At 63.4% G+C, this 18,809-nt stretch overlaps 3 protein-coding genes and 1 long non-coding RNA gene across 5 annotated transcripts; 3 read left to right on the plus strand and 1 right to left on the minus strand.

Annotated features, from left to right (window-relative positions):
* The first annotated feature begins 638 nt into the window (after positions 1-638).
* On the plus strand, positions 639-8,529 carry LOC146422514 (coiled-coil domain-containing protein 22-like). 2 transcript variants are annotated; one of them, XM_085046412.1, is made up of 17 exons: positions 639-818; positions 1,306-1,483; positions 1,664-1,796; positions 1,885-1,991; positions 2,085-2,151; positions 2,558-2,727; positions 2,805-3,011; positions 3,665-3,751; positions 4,060-4,179; positions 4,429-4,548; positions 5,071-5,187; positions 5,754-5,855; positions 6,854-6,961; positions 7,253-7,348; positions 7,683-7,742; positions 7,861-7,935; positions 8,245-8,529. In XM_085046412.1, exons 1-17 carry the CDS (start codon positions 769-771, stop codon positions 8,356-8,358), a joined length of 1,911 nt encoding a protein of 636 aa, XP_084902538.1. In that variant the 5' UTR covers positions 639-768; the 3' UTR covers positions 8,359-8,529. The 2 variants fall into 2 exon arrangements, with proteins under 2 accessions (XP_084902538.1, XP_084902539.1); XM_085046413.1 differs by having other exon boundaries at positions 640-818; positions 3,680-3,751.
* LOC146422515 (forkhead box protein P3-like) lies at positions 8,524-11,750 on the minus strand. Its single transcript, XM_085046542.1, has 10 exons — positions 11,668-11,750; positions 11,485-11,575; positions 11,287-11,404; positions 11,131-11,206; positions 10,588-10,659; positions 10,360-10,492; positions 10,207-10,271; positions 9,350-9,451; positions 8,775-8,896; positions 8,524-8,654 (listed from the first exon to the last, which is right to left on the minus strand). Exons 2-10 carry the CDS (start codon positions 11,510-11,512, stop codon positions 8,615-8,617), a joined length of 756 nt encoding a protein of 251 aa, XP_084902668.1. The 5' UTR covers positions 11,513-11,575; positions 11,668-11,750; the 3' UTR covers positions 8,524-8,614.
* A 216-nt stretch (positions 11,751-11,966) lies between these two features.
* LOC146422516 (uncharacterized) lies at positions 11,967-13,515 on the plus strand. Its single transcript, XR_014848173.1, has 3 exons — positions 11,967-12,135; positions 12,196-12,729; positions 12,790-13,515. It is a non-coding gene; the product is annotated as an uncharacterized LOC146422516 (long non-coding RNA).
* Positions 13,516-15,047: 1,532 nt separating this feature from the next.
* LOC146422517 (uncharacterized) lies at positions 15,048-17,057 on the plus strand. The gene is made up of 4 exons (XM_085046506.1): positions 15,048-15,775; positions 16,031-16,080; positions 16,207-16,259; positions 16,378-17,057. The coding sequence occupies exons 1-4, from the start codon at positions 15,288-15,290 to the stop codon at positions 16,786-16,788; spliced, it is 1,002 nt and encodes a 333-aa protein (XP_084902632.1). The 5' UTR covers positions 15,048-15,287; the 3' UTR covers positions 16,789-17,057.
* Positions 17,058-18,809: the final 1,752 nt, after the last annotated feature.

Genomic DNA, 18,809 nt, shown 5'->3' on the forward strand with positions numbered 1-18,809 from the left:
CAGGTGGGAGGGGCTGGGGACAGTGTGAGGGGTCAGTCACACCTGCGAGGGGTCAGGAACAAGCACACGAAGGATGCGCTGCCACCACGGCTCCCCTCACACCCCATGTGTGTCACAGTGTCCCCAGCCAGGCGCCATTGTCACGTTTTCATAGAATTACAGAATCGTTTAGGTGAGAAAAGACCTTCAAAAGCATGGACTCCAACCACCAAGCTGGAGCACCGCCAAGGCCACCGCTGAACGTGTCCCCAAGTGCCACATGCACACATCTCTCCCCTCACAGGTGCCATTTCCCCTCACAGGCTCTGTCTCCCCCTCAGCTGCCCCTCCAACCCCAAGGTAACATTGCTGACTCTCCCACCCCTCACAGGCCCCGCTTTCCCCTCAGACACCTCCAGGGCGCCATTCCTTCCCCACATCCCCCTATTGCTCCAACCCCTCGTGTTCCCCTTGGGCTCCATCCCCTCATGGCCCCTCATGGCCCCTCACAGCCCCTCCTGGCTCCCCACGCCCCTCACAACCCCAGCCCGCCATTTTCCCTCCCCTCACGCCCCCGCAATTTCCCGCCACACGCCACCGCCTACAACTCCCGTCATGCCCCGAGGCTCTACCACAGCTGCCTACAACTCCCATCGTGCCCCGCGCGCGGCGCCCTGCCCCTTTCCCCCTCACGTGACCGGCGGCCGCGCGCTGGGTGGGGGAAGCCCCCCGGGTTCCCCAAATCCCTTCTCGTCCCGCAGAATTTGGGACCCCCAGACCCCCCCAGCCATGGAGGAGGTGGACAAGATCCTGATCCACTCGCTGCGCCAGGCGGGGACGTGAGTGAGGGGAACGCGGGGTTTGGGGGGCTCGGGAGGGGGTATGGGGGGCTCGGGAACCTGGGGGGTCTCTGGGGGACACTCGGGAATTTTGGGGGGTCTGAGAGGCGGAGGGGATGGAGGGGCTGGGAGACACCCCGAGGAGTTTGGGTGGGAATTTGGAATTTGGGAAGCTGGGAAGGTTGTGGGGAACACCCTGAGGATTTGGGAGTGTGGGGATATTTGGGGGTCCTGGGGGGCGTTGGGGGAGGTCACGGGGTATAACCTGAGTACTTTCGAGGGGACAGTTTTGGGGTCTCCGGGGGACACGAGCAGTTTCAGGGAATCTGGGGGAACACCGGAGATGGGGTCAGTGGGTCACCCTGAGTTTTGGGATCCGAGCGCTGCGCTCCATCCCAAGGGGGTCTCAGGGAGGTGATGATCTGGGGATCCGCGCGGGTTTGGGGGTGCTCTGGGGGTCTCCCCACCGCCCTGTCCCCCTGCGCAGGGCGGTGCCCCCCGAGGTGCAGAGCGTGCGGGATTTCAGCCCCGAGCTGGTGGTGGAGGCGGCAGTGCGATGTCTCCGCGCCGTGCGCCCCGCGCTGGGAGCCCCGCTGAGCCCCCTGCTGCCCCCCGGCATCTCCGCCCGCTTCCGCCTCGCCTCCGACCTGGCCGCGGCCTGCCAGGTACCCCAAAAAAACCCCGAGACACCCCAAAACTCGGGGGGAACCTCTCACCTCACCGCTCTCCCGCGGCAGGGAGGATTCGCAATACCAAACCTCGCTATTCCCCCCGCAAAGAGATCAATCTCGAAAGGTGGGCACCCCAGCATTTTCGGGGTGTCCCCATGGCTGCCCTTCCCGCAGGAGCTGGGGTTCGGGGGTGACGTGGGCTACCAGACCTTCCTGTACAGCTCCGAGCACGACGCTCGCCGCCTCCTCCTCTTCCTCGTGGAGAAGCTGCCGCGGGACGAGGGCGAGCGCGGCGCCGAGCCCCCCGGTACGGACTTTGGGGTTCTCCTGGGGTTCCGGGGAGCCCTGCGGGGGGGTTTTGAGGGATCTGAGCCCCTCGCTGTCCCCCTCGGCAGGGAAATCGGGGGCGCTGCTGCGAGCCATCGGCGCCCAGATCCGGGAGCAGCTGGGGACCCCCTGGGTGCCCCGCGTGTGCCGAACGGCCCGGCTGCAGCGGCTGCAGGTGAACGGGGGGGGGAATGGCTCCCTTCCTAATTGGGGGGCAATTAACCCGTTAATTAACCCATTAATTAACCGATTAATTTACCCTTCCTAGGGCACGAGTCACCTCCACCCTTTCACTACCTGTCCCCTGGTCTTGCCCCAAAGCGGGGGATCGCCAGGTGAGAGCTGGGGGGAGATTTTGGGGGGTCAGGGGAGGATTTGTTTCCTTCAAAGTGGGGAATCTCCATATAAAATTTGGGGGTCAGGGGAGGATTTATTTGCCCAAAATTGGGAATCTCCATGTAAAATCTGGGGAGTCGGGAGGATTTGTTTGCTTCAAAGTAGGGGGATCTTCATATAAAATTTTGGGGGGCCAGGGGAGTATTTCTTTGCCCCAAAATTGGGAGTCTCCATATAAAATTTTGGGGTTCACGGGAGTATTTATTTGCCCAAAATTGGGAATCTCCATGTGAAATTTTGGGGGGTCAGGGGAGTATTTCTTTCCCCCAAAGTGGGGCAATACCTGGGGGATTTGGGTAGTCCTTGTTTTTTGGGGTTCCAGCTCACCCCCCACTATCCCCGCAGACCTACAGGACTATTTTGGGGGTGTCACCCCCCCGGTGCCAGCGCAGCCCCCCCTTTCCTCGCAGAGCCCCCCAGCCCTGCTGGAATCCCACGCCGCCCAGCTCAGCGCTCGCCACGACTGGGAGGCAGAATGGGGGGGTCCCGGCCTGGCCTCCCGCCTGCCCCCCCAGGTGAGACCCCCCCCTGCTATTTGGGGTCTGGTTTGGGGGTCTCTGCCTGTCTGACCCCCCGTTTTTCCCACCCCCAGGAATACGTGGGGCGCAAGCGGCTCCGGGCGCGGCTCAGGGCGCTGGAGCCTCTGCGGCAGGCCTGCCCCTCGCGCCCCCCAGGACCCTCCCCGGGACCCCCCCTGGACCCTGCCTGGCTCCAGGAGGCTTTTGGGGCTGGGGGCGCCGGGGGGGCTCTGCCCAAGGGGTCTCGGTTCACCCGCACCCAGCACCTGACCCACGAGCAGGTGGGTTAGGGGTGGTTTTGGGGGGGCTGGGGGCTGGTTTGGGGGGGTTGGGGGTGTTTTTGAGGGGCTGAGGGGTTGGTTTTGAGGTGTTGAGAGCCTGTTGAAGGGCTGGGGGTTGTTTTTGGGGCACGGGGGTTGTTCTGAGGGGGCAGGGGACATTTTGTGGGGCTGGGGTGGTTTTGGGTGAGTTGGGGATTGTTTTGGGGGCAGGAGTCTCTTTTTTGGGGATCTGGGGGTTGGTTTTGGGCTGTTGGGGGCTTGGTGGAGGGCTGAATGTTGTTTTGGAGGGACTGGAGTTGGGATCTGGGGCGCTGTGGGTTGTTTTGAGGATGCTGGGGGTTGTTTTTGGGGCACTGGGGGTTGGTTGCGGGGGCTATGGGTTATTTTTGGGAGGTTGCAGGAGTTGGGGTTTGGGTTTAGGGAGCTGTGGATTGTTTTGGGGTGAGTTGGGGATTGTTTTGGGGGGCAGGAGTCTCTTTTTGGGGGTCTGGGGGTTGGTTTTGGGCTGTTGGGGGTTTGATGGAGGGCTGAATGTTGTTTTGGAGGGACTGGAATTCGGATTTGGGGGGCTGTGGGGTGTTTTGGGGGTACTGGGGGTTGTTCTGGGGGTGCTCTGGGTTGTTTTCAGCCCCCCAGGCTCTGACCTGCTCCAGGCTCTGATCCCACAGGACCCCCAAGTCCTCCTGCAGCAAATCCAGGCAGCAGCCGAGACCCTGCAGACCCCAAAGGGCCCCGAGGAGGTGAGAGTGGGGTGTGGTCACTCTGGGGTCATTCTGAGCCTCACCGATGGCTCTGTGGGTCACTCTGGGGTGACTCTGAGCCCCACCGATGGCTCTATAGGGTCACTCTGAGCCCCACTGATGGCTCTGGAGTCACTCTGAGCCCCACTGATGGCTCTGTTGGTCACTCTGGGGTCACTCTGAACACCACTGATGGGTTTTTGGGGTCACTCTGAGCCCCACCGATGGCTCTATGGGGTCACTCTGGGGTGACTCTGAGCCCCACCGATGGCTCTATGGGGTCACTCTGGGTCCCTTTTCCCCCCCAGGACCCCAAGTCACGCCAGGCCAGCGAGGAGGCTGCGCTGGAGGAGACCCTGGCCAGGCTGGAGGCTGAGATCGAGGGGTGCAGAGGGGAAATTCGGGCAGCCCAGCTCAGCCTCACCCAGGTGGGTGCTGGGGACAGGTCTGGTGGGTTTTGGGGTGCCCTGACTGACCCCTCATGCCCAGGTGGGTCCTGAGGGGCTCTGGGGGGTTTTGGGGTGCCTTGACTGACCCCATCCCGTGTCCAGGTGGGTCCTGGGGGGCTGTGGGGGGTTTTTGGGGTACCCTGACTGACCCCATCCCATGTCCAGGTGGGTCCTGAGGGGCTCTGGGGGGTTTTTGGGGTGCCCTGACTGACCCCATCCCGTGTCCAGGCCGAGGCTGAGGTCCAGCAAGGCCGGGGGGCTCTGGGGGGGCGTGAGGAAGCCCTGAGGGTCAAGGCCAGGGCGGTGGAGCTGCTGCCGGACGCTCAGAACAACATGGCCAAGCTGCAGGTGAGGGGCTGGGGGGGCAAGGGGTCACAAAAAATGTGGGGAGGGGGTTTGGGGGTCAGTTTTGGGGTACAGAATGGCCACAGGGGTGGCAGCAGTTTGGGGGCAGTTTGGGGATCGGGCAGTCTGGGGGTGGCATTGGGCAGTTTAGGGTGGCATTGGGCAGTCCAGGGGCACTGGGCAGTCTGGGGGGTCACTCTGGGGGTTCCAGCAGTTTGGGGTTCAGTTTGGGGGGAGTTGGGAAGTCTGGTATTGGGCAGTCTAGGGGTGCACTCAGGGGGGTCCCAGCAGTTTGGGGTGGCATTGGTCAGTTTGGGGGGGTTGGACAGTCTGGGGGTCAGTTTGGGGGTCACTCTCAGGGGGTCCTGTCAGTTTGGGGGGATTTGGGCAGTTTGGGGGTGCAGTCTGGGGGGCTCCCATCAGTCTGGGGGTCAGTTTGGGGTGCAGTCCAGGGGGTCCCAGCAGTTTGGGGGTCAGTTTGGGGTGCAGTCTGGGGGGGTCCCAGCACTCTGGGTGTCCCCACAGCTGGTGGTGGAGTCCAGCAGTCGCCGCATCATCAGCCTGGCCGGACAGTGGGAGCGACACCGTGAGCCTCTCCTGGCCGAGTATCGCCAGCTGCGCGCCCTGCGCGACTCCGCTCAGGTAACGGGGCGAAATTTGGGGTCCTTCCCGGGGAAATTCGGGGTCCCTGGGGGGCTGGGATTGCCTTTCCAGGGGGTTTGGGTGCCCACGTTCTCACATGGGGGTTGTGGGGGTCCTTCCTGGTGATTTTGGGAGGTCTCAGGTTGTTCCCTGGTGGGTTTGGGTGTCCCCAGGTTCCTCCCAGGTTGGTTTTGGGGTCCTTTCTTTTGGGCTTGGGGGTCCCCAGATCTTGTTCTCGTCAGGTTTGGGGTCCCTGGGCTCCCATTCCTGATGGTTTTGCGGCCCTAGAATTCATTCTCAGGGATTCTGGGGTCTCCAGTTCCCATTCCCGGGTGGGTATGGGGATTCCCTGACCCTTCCATGGGTTTGGGGGTCCCCAGATCTTTTCCTCATCAGTTTTGGGGTCCCTGGGGGCTCTGAGATCCCTTCCTGATGGTTTTGGAGCCCTGGAATTCATTCCCAAGCATTTTGGGATCTCCAGTTCCCATTCCCGGGTGGGTCTGGGGGTTCCCTGACCCTTTCCCCCCAACTCCCGGTGATTTTTGGGTCCCCCCTGTCCCCCCCAGCGGGAATCCTCGCGGCGCCTGGCCGAGACTCGGGCGCTGCTCCAGCGCAGCCGCGCTGCCGCCGAGGAGGCGCGACGGAAAGAGACTCTGCACGCCCAGCTGGTGGGACTGGGGGGCTTTGGGGGGCACTGGGGGGACCCTGAGGGGTTTCGGGGTGGCTCAGGGGGGTTTTGGGGTCACGGGGGGGAACTTTGAGGTGTTTTGGGGGGCTCAGAGGGGTTTGGGGAATCACTGAGTTGCTTGGGAGGGATTTTGAGGGAACTTAGGAGGAATTTATGGGCTCACTGGGGCTTTTGGGGGACCCCTTGAGGTGTTTTGGGGTGGCACAGGAGGAACTGGGGCTCACTGGGGATTTTGGGGGATCCCTTGAGGTGTTTGGGGGGCTCAGGGGTCACTAAGAGTCACCCTGAGGTGTTCTAGGGAGGCTCAGAGGGGTTTGGGGAATCACTGAGTTGCTTGGGAGGGATTTTGAGGCATTTTGGGGGAGGCTTAGGAGGAATTGGGGCTCACTGGGGATTTTGGGGGCTCAGGGGTCACTAGGAGGCACCCTGAGGTGTTCTAGGGGGGCTCAGTAGGGTTTGGGGGTCACTGGGGGAACCTTGAGGCATTTACGGGGGCTTGGAGGAATTTGGGGTCACTGGGGTTTTTGGGGGACCCCTCGAGGTGTTTTGGGGGCTCAGGGGTCACCGGGGCTTTTTGGGGACCCCTCGAGGTGTTTTGGGGGGCTCAGGGGTCACCGGGGCTTTTTGGGGACCCCTCGAGGTGTTTTTGGGGGGCTCAGGGGTCACCGGGGCTTTTGGGGATCCTTTGAGGTGTTTTTGGGGGGTTCAGGGGTCACCGGGGCTTTTTGGGGACCCCTCGAGGTGTTTTTGGGGGGCTCAGGGGTCACCGGGGCTTTTTGGGGATCCCTTGAGGTGTTTGTGGAGCTCAGCAGGGTTTGGGGATTCCCTGAACCTTTTTAGGGTCACTAAGGGAAACCTTGAGGTGTTTCGGGGCAGCTCGAGGGGTACCGGGACTCAGGGGCATTTTGGGGTGCTCGGGGCGGTTTTGGGGTGCCCGGGGGGGATTCGGGGACCCCTGTGACCCCCCAATCCCCGCAGGTGGCAGAGCTGGAGGCTTTGCCCCGCGACGTCTCCCGCGCCATCTACACGCAGCGCATCCTGGAGATCGTGGGCAACATCCGCAAGCAGAAGGAGGAGATCGGGAAGGTGGAGAGGGATTTTGGGGGGCTCTGAGGGTTTTTGGGGGGGCTCTGGGGGTTTTGGGGAGGCTCTGAGGATTTGGGGGCTCTGAGTATTTTGGGGGCGGAGGGAGAGTTTTGCGGTCCCTCGGGCAGCCTAGAGGTGTCTGATGAGGCTTTCTTTGGTCCTGTTTGGGGTTTTGGGGAGGTTTTGGGAGCTGAGGGTGTGTTTGGGGGAGGTTATGGGGGGGCTGGGCGCACCCCCAAATTGGGGAGGGGGTTCTGGGGGGCTCTGACACCCCCCTGGTGACACCCCCAGATCCTGGAGGACACTCGGGCGCTGCAGAAGGAGATCAACGCCCTGGTGGGGAAACTGGAGAGGACTTTCAGCGTCACCGATGAGCTGCTCTTCAAGGTGGGGGGGTCAGGGTGGGATTTTGGGGGTCCTGGGACTGGGGTTGTGCTCAGAGGCACCCCCTTTATGGGATGTCCCCAAAGGGATGGGGTTGGGGCGCTGGGACCCCCAAAAAATGTCCCCTGAATTATCCCAACCCTCCAAACTCTGCCCCACAAAACTGTCCCATTAACCCAAATTATCCCCTTCCCCCCAAGCTGTGCTCCCCCAAACTGTCCCATGGACCCCCCAAATTATCCCAACCCCCCCAAATTATCCCAAACCCCCCCAAACTGTCCCATGAACCCCCCAAATTATCCCAAACCCCCCCAAAACTGTCCCTGTCCCCTCCCAGGATGCCAAGAAGGACGAGGTGGTGAGAAAAGCCTACAAGTACCTGGCGGCTCTCCACGAGGTAATGGGGGGCTGGGGGGGTTTGGGGGATCCGGGTGGAATTTTTGGGGTCACTGGGAGGCAGGGGGGACTGGAATTTTGGGGGAAATCCCTAAAAATCTCTCTTTTTGCCACCCCAGAACTGTGCCCAGCTGATCAGGACCATCGAGGACACCGGGACCATCCAGAGGGAGATCCGGGATCTGGAGGAGCAGGTGGGGTTTGGGGTGGATTTGGGATGGATTTGGGGTAGATTTTGGGGGGCTAGGGTGGATTTTGGGGCAGTCAGGGATTTAGGGTGCCTCTGGGGCTCCCCAGATCTATCGGGGTATCAATTAACCTCTTTGTTCCCCCAATTTTCCATGCCCCTCCCCAACTCTTTCCTCCTGATTTTTACCCTGAATTTTACCCATTTTCACCCCCCTGTTTTTGCCCCCCACCCCAAATCCTGTGCCCTCCCACTTTCACCCCCCGATTTTCACCTCCCGTTTTTGCCCCCCACCCCAAATCCTGTGCCCCCCCAGATCGAGGGGGAGACGAGTGCCAAGCTCCCTGCCAGCCTGGAGCGAATCCTCAGCGACTGCCGGGCGCTGCGGGAGGAGAACGCTCTGCTGGCAGCTCGTGCCCGCCACGCCTGACCCCAAATCCGGGGGGATCCGCACCCCAAAACCCCCCCGGGGGGGTCCTGACCCCCCCATCGCACAGGGAGGATGTGGGGTGCAGGTGTAGCTCCCCCAAAATGCACCCACAGTGTGGGGCTGGGGGGAAAGTGGTTCCTTTATGATTCCAATAAATCCCGGTGCAGCGGTTTTGGGGTGTCGTGTTGCTTTTGGGGTGGATTGGGGAGGATTTGGGGGTGTTGTGTTCCTCTTGGGGTGGTTTTGGGGTTCCCCCTCAGCTCCTGGGGGGCATAAAGTACTTGAGGTCGCAGTCCCTGTGGAGGTTAGAGGGGCACCTCGGGGTTATCGGGGTGTTTTGGGGGGTTTATGAGCTCCCCCGGTTTTCGGGGTGCCATGGGGGGTTTTGGGGTGCCCAGGATGGGGTTTGGGGGTACCTGGGGTAGTGCTGGCCCCGTTTTCGCCGGAATTCAGCCTCATCCACGGTCCAGACTGCGCCTCGTGCAGCCTCCACCCTCACAAAGCACTTGTGCAGGCTCAGGTTGTGGCGCACGGCGTTCTGGGGGGAAGGGGGACACCCCAAAATCGGGGCGAGACCCCAGAATTGGGGGGCTGGACCAACATCCCTCCCAGTCCCTGAGGGATTTCTGGGGGATTTAGGGGTTTTGAGGGTGGTGGGGAGGGGTGGAGTCGCTGAGGATGGTTGGAGAGGCACTGGAAGTACTTGGGGTTCCCCCCGTTTTGGGGGTGAGGTGTGCTGGGGGGGTCCGGGACAGTATTGGGGTCCCAGGGGCAGATTTGGGGCTCCCAGGGGGCAGTTTTGGGGTCCCAGGGGTGGTTGGTTGGGGTTTCCAGACTGTGTTTTGGGCTCCTGGGCTGTGTTTGGAGGACCCAGGGGTGTCTGGGGTCCTGAGGTGGCTGTTTTGGGGTCCCAAGGGTGGCTGTTTTGGGGTCCCGGGGGCAGTTTTGGGGTCCCGGGGGTGGCTGTTCTGGGGGTCCCGGGGGTCCCCACCTTCCAGGTTCGGGTGTTGTGCCGGAAGAAGCCAAACCTGCGGCTGAACCAATGGTAAATCTCCGCCAGGGGGCGCTGCCGCTGCGGGGACTCCAGGATGGCCTGGAGGGACATTGGGGACATTGAAGGGCATTGGGGAACACTGGGGACGTTGGGGCGGCATTGGGGAGCACTGAGGGGGCACTGAGGACATTGAGAACCTGGGGGACACTGGGGGGCATTGAGGACACTGGGGACATTAGGGGACTGGGGACTTGAAGGGCATGGGGAACATTGGGGACATTGGGAGAGGGAGCATGGGAGGGACAACTGGAATATTGGGGGGTCACAGGGGGTCAGGGGTGTTTTGGGGTTCAGGGGTGGCAGATGGGGTCACAGGGGGTCCGGGGGTGTTTTTGGGGTTCAGGGGTGGCAGATGGGGTCACAGGAGGGTCCGGGGGTGTTTTTGGGGTTCAGGGGTGGCAGATGGGGACACAGGGGGCTCCGGGGGTGATTTTCAGGGTTCAGGGGTGGCAGATACAGGGGGATCCGGGGGTGATTTTCAGGGTTCAGGGGGTCAGATGGGGTCACAGGGAGGTCCGGGGGTATTTCAGGGTTCAGGGGGTCAGATGGGGTCACAGGGGGTCCGGGGTGTTTGGGGTTCAGGGGTGGCAGATGGGGTCACAGGGAGGTCCGGGGGTGTTTTTGGGGTTCAGGGGTGGCAGATGGGGTCACAGGGAGGTCCGGGGGTGTTTTTGGGGTTCAGGGGTGGCAGATGGGGTCACAGGGGGGTCCGGGGGTGTTTTTGGGGTTCAGGGGTGGCAGATGGGGTCACAGGGGGGTCCGGGGTGTTTTTGGGGTTCAGGGGTGGCACTGACCCAGCGGATGAGCGTGGCGTAGGTGTAGGGAGGCCGCGCCGTGCTGAGCCTGTAATACTCCAGTTCTGGGGGGGCCAGGGGGGGTCAGCCAGGACCCAGCCCCCCCCGGTGATTTGGGGAGACACCCCCGCACCCCCCAAACCCGGACCTCACCTGGGCAGAGCCCCCCGAGCTCCCAGGGGTGCCCCGGGGCGGGCAGTGTCACCTCGGGGTCTCTCTCTGCCTCGGGGGGAGCTGCAGGACCCCAAATCTGGGGGAGCCCAGCCTGGCCCTTCCCGGGGGGGCCCTGGAGGGGTGGGGAGCACACAGGTGAGGGGCTGGCATGGTTTTGGGGGGGTCCCAGCCCCCCAGCCCCTGTTTTGGGGTGTGCTCCCCCCTTACCGAGCTGGGGGGGCCTCCTCTCCGGAGGAGCTGCGCCTGCAGCAGCCCCAGGCGGTGCCGTTCTCGGGCGAGCTGAGGGGGAGACACGTTTGGGGGGACAGGTTTGGGGGTGTGGGGTCACACACAGGGTCTGGGGGACAGGTTTGGGGGTGCCAGGGGGTTACAGGGGTGGGGGTCACCCACGGTGTTTGGGGGACATGGGGTTGAGGAACATGAAGGCTTGGGAGGGTGGGGGCTGTAGAAGTGACGGGTTTGGGGGACAAAGGTTTGGGGGTGATGGGTTGGGGGCATGGGGTGGGGGGTACAGGTAGGATATGGGTTTGGGGGGGCATGGGTTGTGGGGGCGACATCATTTTGGGGGATTCCGGGGGGGCACAGGTTTGGGGGGGCACAGGGAGGACATGATTTGAAGGTCCCAGATCTGTGGGGGGACAAGGTGAGCACAGGCTTGGGGGAGAGACTTTTGGGGGTCCCGTGGCACTTGGGGGGGGTCGGGGCAGGATTTGAGGGGTGTCAGGGCGCATTTTTGGGGGTCCCCCCCACCTGCTGCTCCAGCTCCTGGATCCTCTCCAGCTGCCGCAGGCACTGAGCCACCTCCCCCGGCTCACGGCGAGGAGCCCTGGGGGCAATTTTTGGGGGGTGGGGGGTGAGAACCAGAGTCCGGGATCCCCCCAAAACCCCCCCAAGACCCCCGCTCACCTGGGGGGCTGTGCAGCGCCGGGGGGCGGCGGGGGCGGGTCGCTGCCGGCGGGGGTGGGTGAGGGGTCTCTGTCGCGGCCGGGGGGGTCTTTGGGGCCCCATTCGAAACCGGGGAGACCTGGAGGAGGTTTTTCGGGGGGGGTCACAAAAGGGGGGACACCCCCAAAAAGGGGAGGGGGCGGCTCCGGGGGGTCTCACCGTGGGCGGGGGGCAGCCGAGTTCGCATCACCAGCACGCCGGGGTGGTGCACGTGCAGGAGGGGTGGGCACGACCCCCCCTCGGGCGGCACCTGTGGGTTTTGGGGGGGTAATAGGTGAACCCCCCCATCCTGACGCACCCCGCGCCCCCCCCAAACTGGTCAAACTGGTGTCCTGCCCCCACCTGGGTGCGCCGAGGGATCCCCCCGTCCGTCCGGGTCAGCACCGTGGGTCTGTCCTGGGGGCTGCGGGGGGGGCGGCGCTGCCTGGGGGGTGGGGAGGGGGTGAGACCCCCCCAGACCCTCTCCCTGCCCCCCCCCAGACCCTCTCCCCGCCCCTCCCCCCGTGCGTGTGACACACGTGTGTGACAGGCCTGGACACGTGTCCCCTGCGGGTCCTGCGTCACTGCGAGTCCCGGAACCCGAGAGGGGGGAGGGGGACAGCGGCCCCCCCACCCCGCCCTGGCCCAGTTACCCCCCCAGTACCTCCCAGTATGGACTGGGCCCATTCCGAGCCCTCATCCCATCCACCATCACCCTGTTGAGCTCCCAGTCCATCCCAGTCCCTCCCAATGTCATCGCAGCCCTCCCAGTAAGCACCGAGTCATTTCCAGTTTGCCCCAGTGCTTTCCAGTATCTCCAGTCAGCACCGAGTCATTTCCAGTTTGTCCCAGTCCTTTCCAGTATCCCCAGTAAGCCGCAGTCCCTCCCAGTCCTTTCCAGGGCTACCCAGTCCCTCTCAGCATCTTCCCAGTCCCTCCCAGTCCTTCCCAGCACCACTCCAGTCTCTCCTCAGTAAGCTGCAATCCCTCCCAGTCCTTTCCAGTGCTACCCAGTCCCTCTCAGCATCTCCCCAGTCCATCCCAGTGTCTTCCCAGTCCATCCCAATCCCTCCTCATTACCCTCCCACTCCTTCCCAGTTTCCCCCAGTACTTTCCAGCGTTCCCCAGCAAACTGCAGTTGCAATCCTTTCCAGTGCCACCCAGTCCATCCCAGCCTCCCCATTTTCCCAACCCAGTGCTCCTCCAACCCCTCCTGACACTCCCCAGTCCATCCCAGTCCCCCCCAGTCCATCCCAGCCTCCCCATTTTCCCAACCCAGTGCTCCCCCGACCTCTCCTGACACTCCCCAGTCCATCCCAGTCCCCACCCAGTGCCCTCCAGTCACTCCAGAGCTCTCCCAGTCCCACCCAGCATCAATCCCGTGCCCTCCCAGTCCCATCCAGCATCACTCCAGTGCCCTCCAGTGTGCTCCCAGTGCCTCCCAGTCCCTCCCAGTAGCTCCCAGCGGCTCCCACTCCCTCCCAGCAGCTCCCAGTGCCTCCCAGTGCCCCCAGCTCACGGGTCCCGGGCGCCTGCCATGGCTCTGGGCGACACCGGGCGCTTCCACCTCCCATTTATAGACGGGAAACCACAGCCCTGAGTCACAGTGGGGGCGGGGGGCCAGGATGGGCCCCCCCAGACCCAAACAGGTGCCCTAAGACGGTCGGTGCACAGACATTTAAAATGTAGAAAAATGCCCCAAAACGGCTGAGAAACGCCCTGAAATGTGTGGGGTGAAACAGCTTGAAACGCGGAGAAATGGCGCAAAATGGGAGGGCAGAGATACCCCAAAGGCTTCATGGAAAGACACCCCAAAATGCAGGGAAATGGCCCCAAAAAGACCAAGCAGAAACACCCTGAACTGGCCAGAGATGCCAGGAAATGCCTCGAAACAGCTGGGCAGACACCCTGAAATGACCAGGGAGAAACTCCCCAAAAAGGGCAGAAATGCCCCAAAATGGATGGATGGTGACACTCTGAATTGGCCAGGCAGAGACACCCCAAAACGCAGAGAAATGCCCCAAAATGTCCAGGCACAGACACCCCAAATCAGCCAGGATGAGGTGCCCCAAAATACCAAGAAATGCCCCAAAACAACAGAGCAGAAACGCCCCCAACACCCAGGCAGAGACACCCCAAAAGGAGGAGAAAAGCCCCAAAATAATGGCACAGACATCCCAAAACGGCTAGAGCAATCCCAAAATGAGGAAAAACGCCCCAAAATGGCCACTTGACAAAGAGACAGAATGCCCCAAAACAGCCAGGCAGAGACACCCTAAAAATGGCCGTAAAGAGGTTAACTCAAAACGGGGAGAAGCGCCCCAAAACAGCTGGGCAAAAACACCCTAAAAAGCAGAGAATCGCCTGAAAACGGCCAGACAGAAACACCCCAAATCGACCCCGATGAGATGTGTCAAAAGGAGGAGAAACGCCACAAATTAACTGGGTAAAGATCCCTCAAAATTACCAGAGATGCCATAGAAAGCAGTAGAAAGCCCCAAAATTGCTAGGCACAGACACCTCTAGACCAGCCAAGCAGAAATCCCCCAACACTGGCACCTTGAAGCCTTTGGGGGTCCTTTGTCACCCCCTCCATGTCCTGTGCCACCACAAATCCTGCCAGAACTCCCTGAAATGCCCCAAAATGACACTGTTGGAAAAAGCAGCTCAAAATCCTCCTCCGAAAAGCCAGGAAATTGCCCCAAATCGCTCAGGTATCCCAAATTGCTCAGGTACCCCAAATCCCTAAAAACTGCTCAGAAAGGGGAAAAACAACAGGCAAAGCCCCCCCTGCACTCCCATCTTTAGGGGGCTTTTTCCACCTTCAGGCCCCGAGTTTTGTCTTTTTTCCGCGGAAACAGCCCCAAAATCCGCTCGGTTAAAGGTCACTTTTTGATGCTTTCCAACCCCGATTTTGCTTTGTTTTACCCCAAAGCTGCACTGGGTGTAGCAGTCGGGACCCCTCCCCATTTTCGGGGTGGGGTTGGGAGTTTTTCCACCCCCGGGATTTCCCCAGCTCGAAGAGACCTGAAACTGAGGCCGAGACGGCAGGAAATAAGGGCGGGGAGGGTGTGGGGTGGATTTTGGAGGAGGGTGAAGCATAGCCACCTGCCGGGTCCCCCCCCAAAGGGACCCCCAGCCCCACGTGTGTGGCACCAGGCCCCTCGTGCGAAGGTCCTCGCATGCTGTCCCCTCCCCTCGGGCTGATATTGGGGTACAACCCCCCTTCGGACCCCCCCGGACCCCCCAAATCCGCTCACCTGCTGCACCCCGCGCGTTGCCCGCCTCGACACCCCGATTTTTATGGGCTGTGATGTCAGAGAACACTCCCACACCTGGGGGGGTCCTGGGGGCCCCTAAAATCCTCCACCGCCCCCACCCCTTCCACCCCCTCCCCATGGCGGGGGGGGTCAGCACCGCCCCAAGCTTTCACTCGCACTGAAGCTCCTTTTTTTGGGGTGCTAATGCCCCCCCTATGGATCCACCCCACTCCTAACCCCCCCCAACGGGATCAGATATTGGGGGGATCCCTTTTTTCTCCCCCAGACATTGGGGACCCATGAGATCGGGGGGGGCCTTTAACACTCCCTCAGGACCCGCTGGGCCCCCCCTATCTCTAGGACCCCCTAAACATCCCCAGGGAGACTCAGGCACCCTGAGGCACCCCGTTTAACCCTCACTGCTCCCCCAAATGTCGCAGATAACTGAGGGGGTGGCACACTTTGCCCCCCGGGAACAACACCCCGTTTGTGACCCCAACCCGCTGGGGTTCCCCCCCAGTCTCCAGGACCCCCCAAACACCCCTCAGGGAGCCTAGGAATCTGAGGGGGGCTCAGCCGTTTCACAGCCCCACCCCGGAGACCCTCAATTCCCCCCCCGCCCTAGCTACCAGGCCACGCCCCATCCGGCTGGCCCCGCCCCGACCACGCCCCTCCGGGCTGGCCCCGCCCCCGCGCTGCGGCTCCCGGCCCCGCCCCTCCGCCATGGCCCGGGCTCCCGCCTCCGCCCCGGCGCCCCCCCCGTGGCCGGACTCCCGGCGTGCCCCGCGCGGGGGGGGCCCCTCCCAGCCCCCCCCGCGCCCCGAGACCCCCCCCCAGACCCCCGGGACCCCCACCCCTGCCCCCCATGACCCCTCGGCCGGCGGGACCCCCCTCCCGCCCGCCTCGACCCCGTCCCCCCCGCTCCCGGACGTCCCCGCGCCCCCTCCGGGGGTCCCCGAACCCCCCGCCGCCCCCCCGGGGGATCCCGACTGCCCCGCGCCCCCCGGTTTGGGCGGGGGGTCCCGGCGGGTCCTTTTCGCCGACGCTTTGGGGCTGCCCCTGACCCGCCTGCGGCAATACCGGCCTTGGGACCCCCGGGGGCGGGGGGGGCTGCCGGGGGGGGGCGGGGGGGTACCCCTCGTAGGGGGGGAGGGGGGCGCGGTGGGAGAGCCGCCACCCCCCGGGATCTGGATGAGGCCTGGGAAGGGCAGGTAAGAGATTGGGGGGGGGGAAATCTGCATGGGGGACCCCCAAAAATGGGGTCAACCCCCTCCTCCCCCCCCGCATGTGCCCCCCGAAATTGGGGGGGAGTTGTGGGGCGTGTCTGTGTCCCCCCCGGACCCCTCGGGCCCCGGATGTGGGTCACCTTCTCTGGGGGGGTGCAGATAGTGCTCCCCCACCTCTAATTTGGGGGGGAGGAATGGGTCCTCTCCGGTGACCCCCCCACACCCGTGTCCCCCCAAAAGGCCGCAGGAGGCGGAGGATGTGCAGCCCCCACCCCCCGACCACTGCACAGGTATGTATCACCCCCCCTCCCCGATTTTGGGGGTTCACCCCCAGTTATTGGGACACCCCCAGTTTTGGGGATCCCCGCAGTTTTGGGGGTCCCTCACCCCCTCATGTCTCTCTTTCCTTCCCACAGAGCCTGACCCTGCCCCAACGCCCCCCCCGGATGCGGAGCAGCCCCCGGCACAGGTGAGACAACACCCCTTCCCCCCCAAAATTAGGGTGCCCCCTTTCCCCAAGGAAGGGGGTACCCCAAACCGTGCCTCCCCGAGACCGGGGGTACCCCAAACTGTGCCCCCCACCTCAGGGCGCCGAGGACGAGGCGGTGGCACGGGAGCTGGAGCAGCTCTACCTGTCCCACCTGCGCCGGCTGCGAGGGGACCCCGGCGACAGCGACCCCCCCCCGAGAAACGGGGGTCCCCCCTTCCCCGAGCGAGCCCCCAACACCTCGCTGGCCAACGAGATGGCCCTGCGCTACGAGGGGGGAGGACGGTGCAGCCCCCCGGTGCTGCTGGGGAGGGGGGGGCCGGTGGAGGGGGCGCTGGTGGTGCCGGCGAGGCCACCCCGGGGACGGGGGACAAGTCTGGGGGGAGCCCTCAGGGGGTGCGGGGTGGTGCTGGCCTTGGCCGTGCTGGTGCCGGTGGCCTGGGGGGACGGAGGTGGCCCTACGGCCGCGCTGGCCTTGGGGCTCTACCTGGCACTGGCCTGGCTCACGTGAGGGAGCCACCCAAAATTGTCACCACCCAAAACTGTCACCACCCGAATCGTCACAGCTCTCCCCCCCTCCATTTCACCCTTGAAAACATGGGACACTCCTGAATCAGTAGGGAGGGGGGCGCTGAGTTGCGGCGTGGGGTGATGGAAGGGCACCCCCAAATCGCGCCCCCCCAGAGTGGGGGCACTGTCACTTTGCGGGACCCCCCCGACTCGTGTGCACCCCCCTGCCGGGTTTCGGGGCGCCCCTGTGTACATACAGCCATGGAACGATGGTGTCCCCGAGTTCTTGTCATGGGGGGGCTTTGGGGGGGGGTGTGGGGGGGTAGGGGAGAGTTGTCTGTCCCCGTTTTTTGGGGTGGGGGGGGCTCGTTTCCCCCTTCCCGTCGCTGTCGCAGCCATTTCCTGCCCCCGGGGAAGGTCCCAGCAAAGGTCATGGGGCCCGGGGATGACAAACAGCCCCCCCAAACCCCACGGAGACGCGGGGGGGGCTTACCTTCAGTGTCATGTTGTCGGCGCCTTGTCGTGACAGAAGGGTTTGTGACCCTGAGTGTCCTGGGAGCAGCTGGGGAGGGTCCTGAGCCCCCTCGGAATGACTGGAGAGTGGTCCTGAGTGTCCTGGGAGCAGCTGGGGGGTGGTCCTGAGCCCCCTAGGAGGAACTGGGGGTGGTCCTAAGGCCCCTTGGAGGTAGTTTTGGGGTCCCGAGTGTCCTGGGAGCACCTGAGGTGGTGGTCCTGAGCCTGCTGATAGCCAAGATGGCCCTGAGCATCCTGGAGGTGGCCAGGAGGGTGTCCCCAACCTCCAGTGAACCCTCCCTTCCCTGGATGCAGCTAAAGGAGGCTTCTGGCCCCTCAGGTGACACTGGGGTGGTCCCAGCTCCTCAGGACTCACTGTCGCAATGCTTCAGATGGCAGTTGGGGGGGCTCTTAGCCCCCTGGGCTTACTGTGAGGGTCCCAGCCCCTCAGGTGACAGCCAGGGGTGGGTGACAGCCTTCTGAAAGTCACTCTGGGTGGATCCCAGTCCCTCAGGACTATCTGGGAGGGAGGTCCCGTCTCTTACGGGGGTCCTCCTTCCCCCCGGCAGTCCCTCAGCTCTTCAGGTGACAGCGGAGAGGTGTTCCAGCCCTTCCAGACTCACTGTGGGGATATCCTGCCCTCTCCGGGTGTTCTGCTCCCCTTGTAGTCCCTCAGTCCTTTCGGTGACATAAGGTGTGGGTTTCCATCCCCTCAGGACTCACTGTGGAGGGGTCTCAGTTCCTCAGGTGACAGCAAGGGGGTCTCAGCCCCTCTGGACCCGCTGTGAAGGGGTCTCAGTTCCTCAGGTGACAGCGAGGGAGGTCTCAGCCCCTCCGGAGTCACAGTGGGGTGTTCCACCCACCCTCACGGTTCCTCCGCCCCTCAGGTGACAGTGAGGGCAGGGAGGAAGGGGGCAGCCAGCCGTTCTGAAGTCACCAGTTCCTCAGGTGACAGAGGAGGGGGTCCCAGCCCTTCTGAAGTCACAGTGGGCAGGGTCCTGGTCCTTCAGGTGACAGCGGAGGGTATCAGTCCTTCTGCAGTCACTGAGGGGGTCTCAGTCCCTCAGGTGACAGTGAGGGCAGGGAGGAAGGGGGCAGGCAGCCCTTCTGCAGTCACTGAGGGCGTCGCAGTCCCTCAGGTGACAGCAGAGGGTATCAGTCCTTCTGCAGTCACTGTGGGGGGTGTCTCAGTCCCTCAGGTGACAGAGGAGGAGGTCCCAGCCCTTCTGAAGTCACAGTGGGCAGGGTCCTGGTCCTTCAGGTGACAGCGGAGGGTATCAGTCCTTCTGCAGTCACTGTGGGGGGTGTCGCAGTCCCTCAGGTGACAGCGGAGGGTATCAGCTCTTCTGCAGTCACTGTGAGGGGGTCCCAGTCCCTCAGGTGACAGCAGAGGGTATCAGCTCTCCTGCAGTCACTGTGGGGGGTGTCGCAGTCCCTCAGGTGACAGCAGAGGGTATCAGTCCTCCAGCAGTCACTGAGCGGGTCACAGTCCCTCAGGTGACAGCGGAG

The sequence above is a fragment of the Lichenostomus cassidix genome, unplaced genomic scaffold (assembly GCF_008360975.1).
Source record: "Lichenostomus cassidix isolate B80296 unplaced genomic scaffold, HeHo_3.0 HiC_scaffold_40, whole genome shotgun sequence".
Classification (NCBI taxonomy): Eukaryota; Metazoa; Chordata; class Aves; order Passeriformes; family Meliphagidae; genus Lichenostomus; species Lichenostomus cassidix.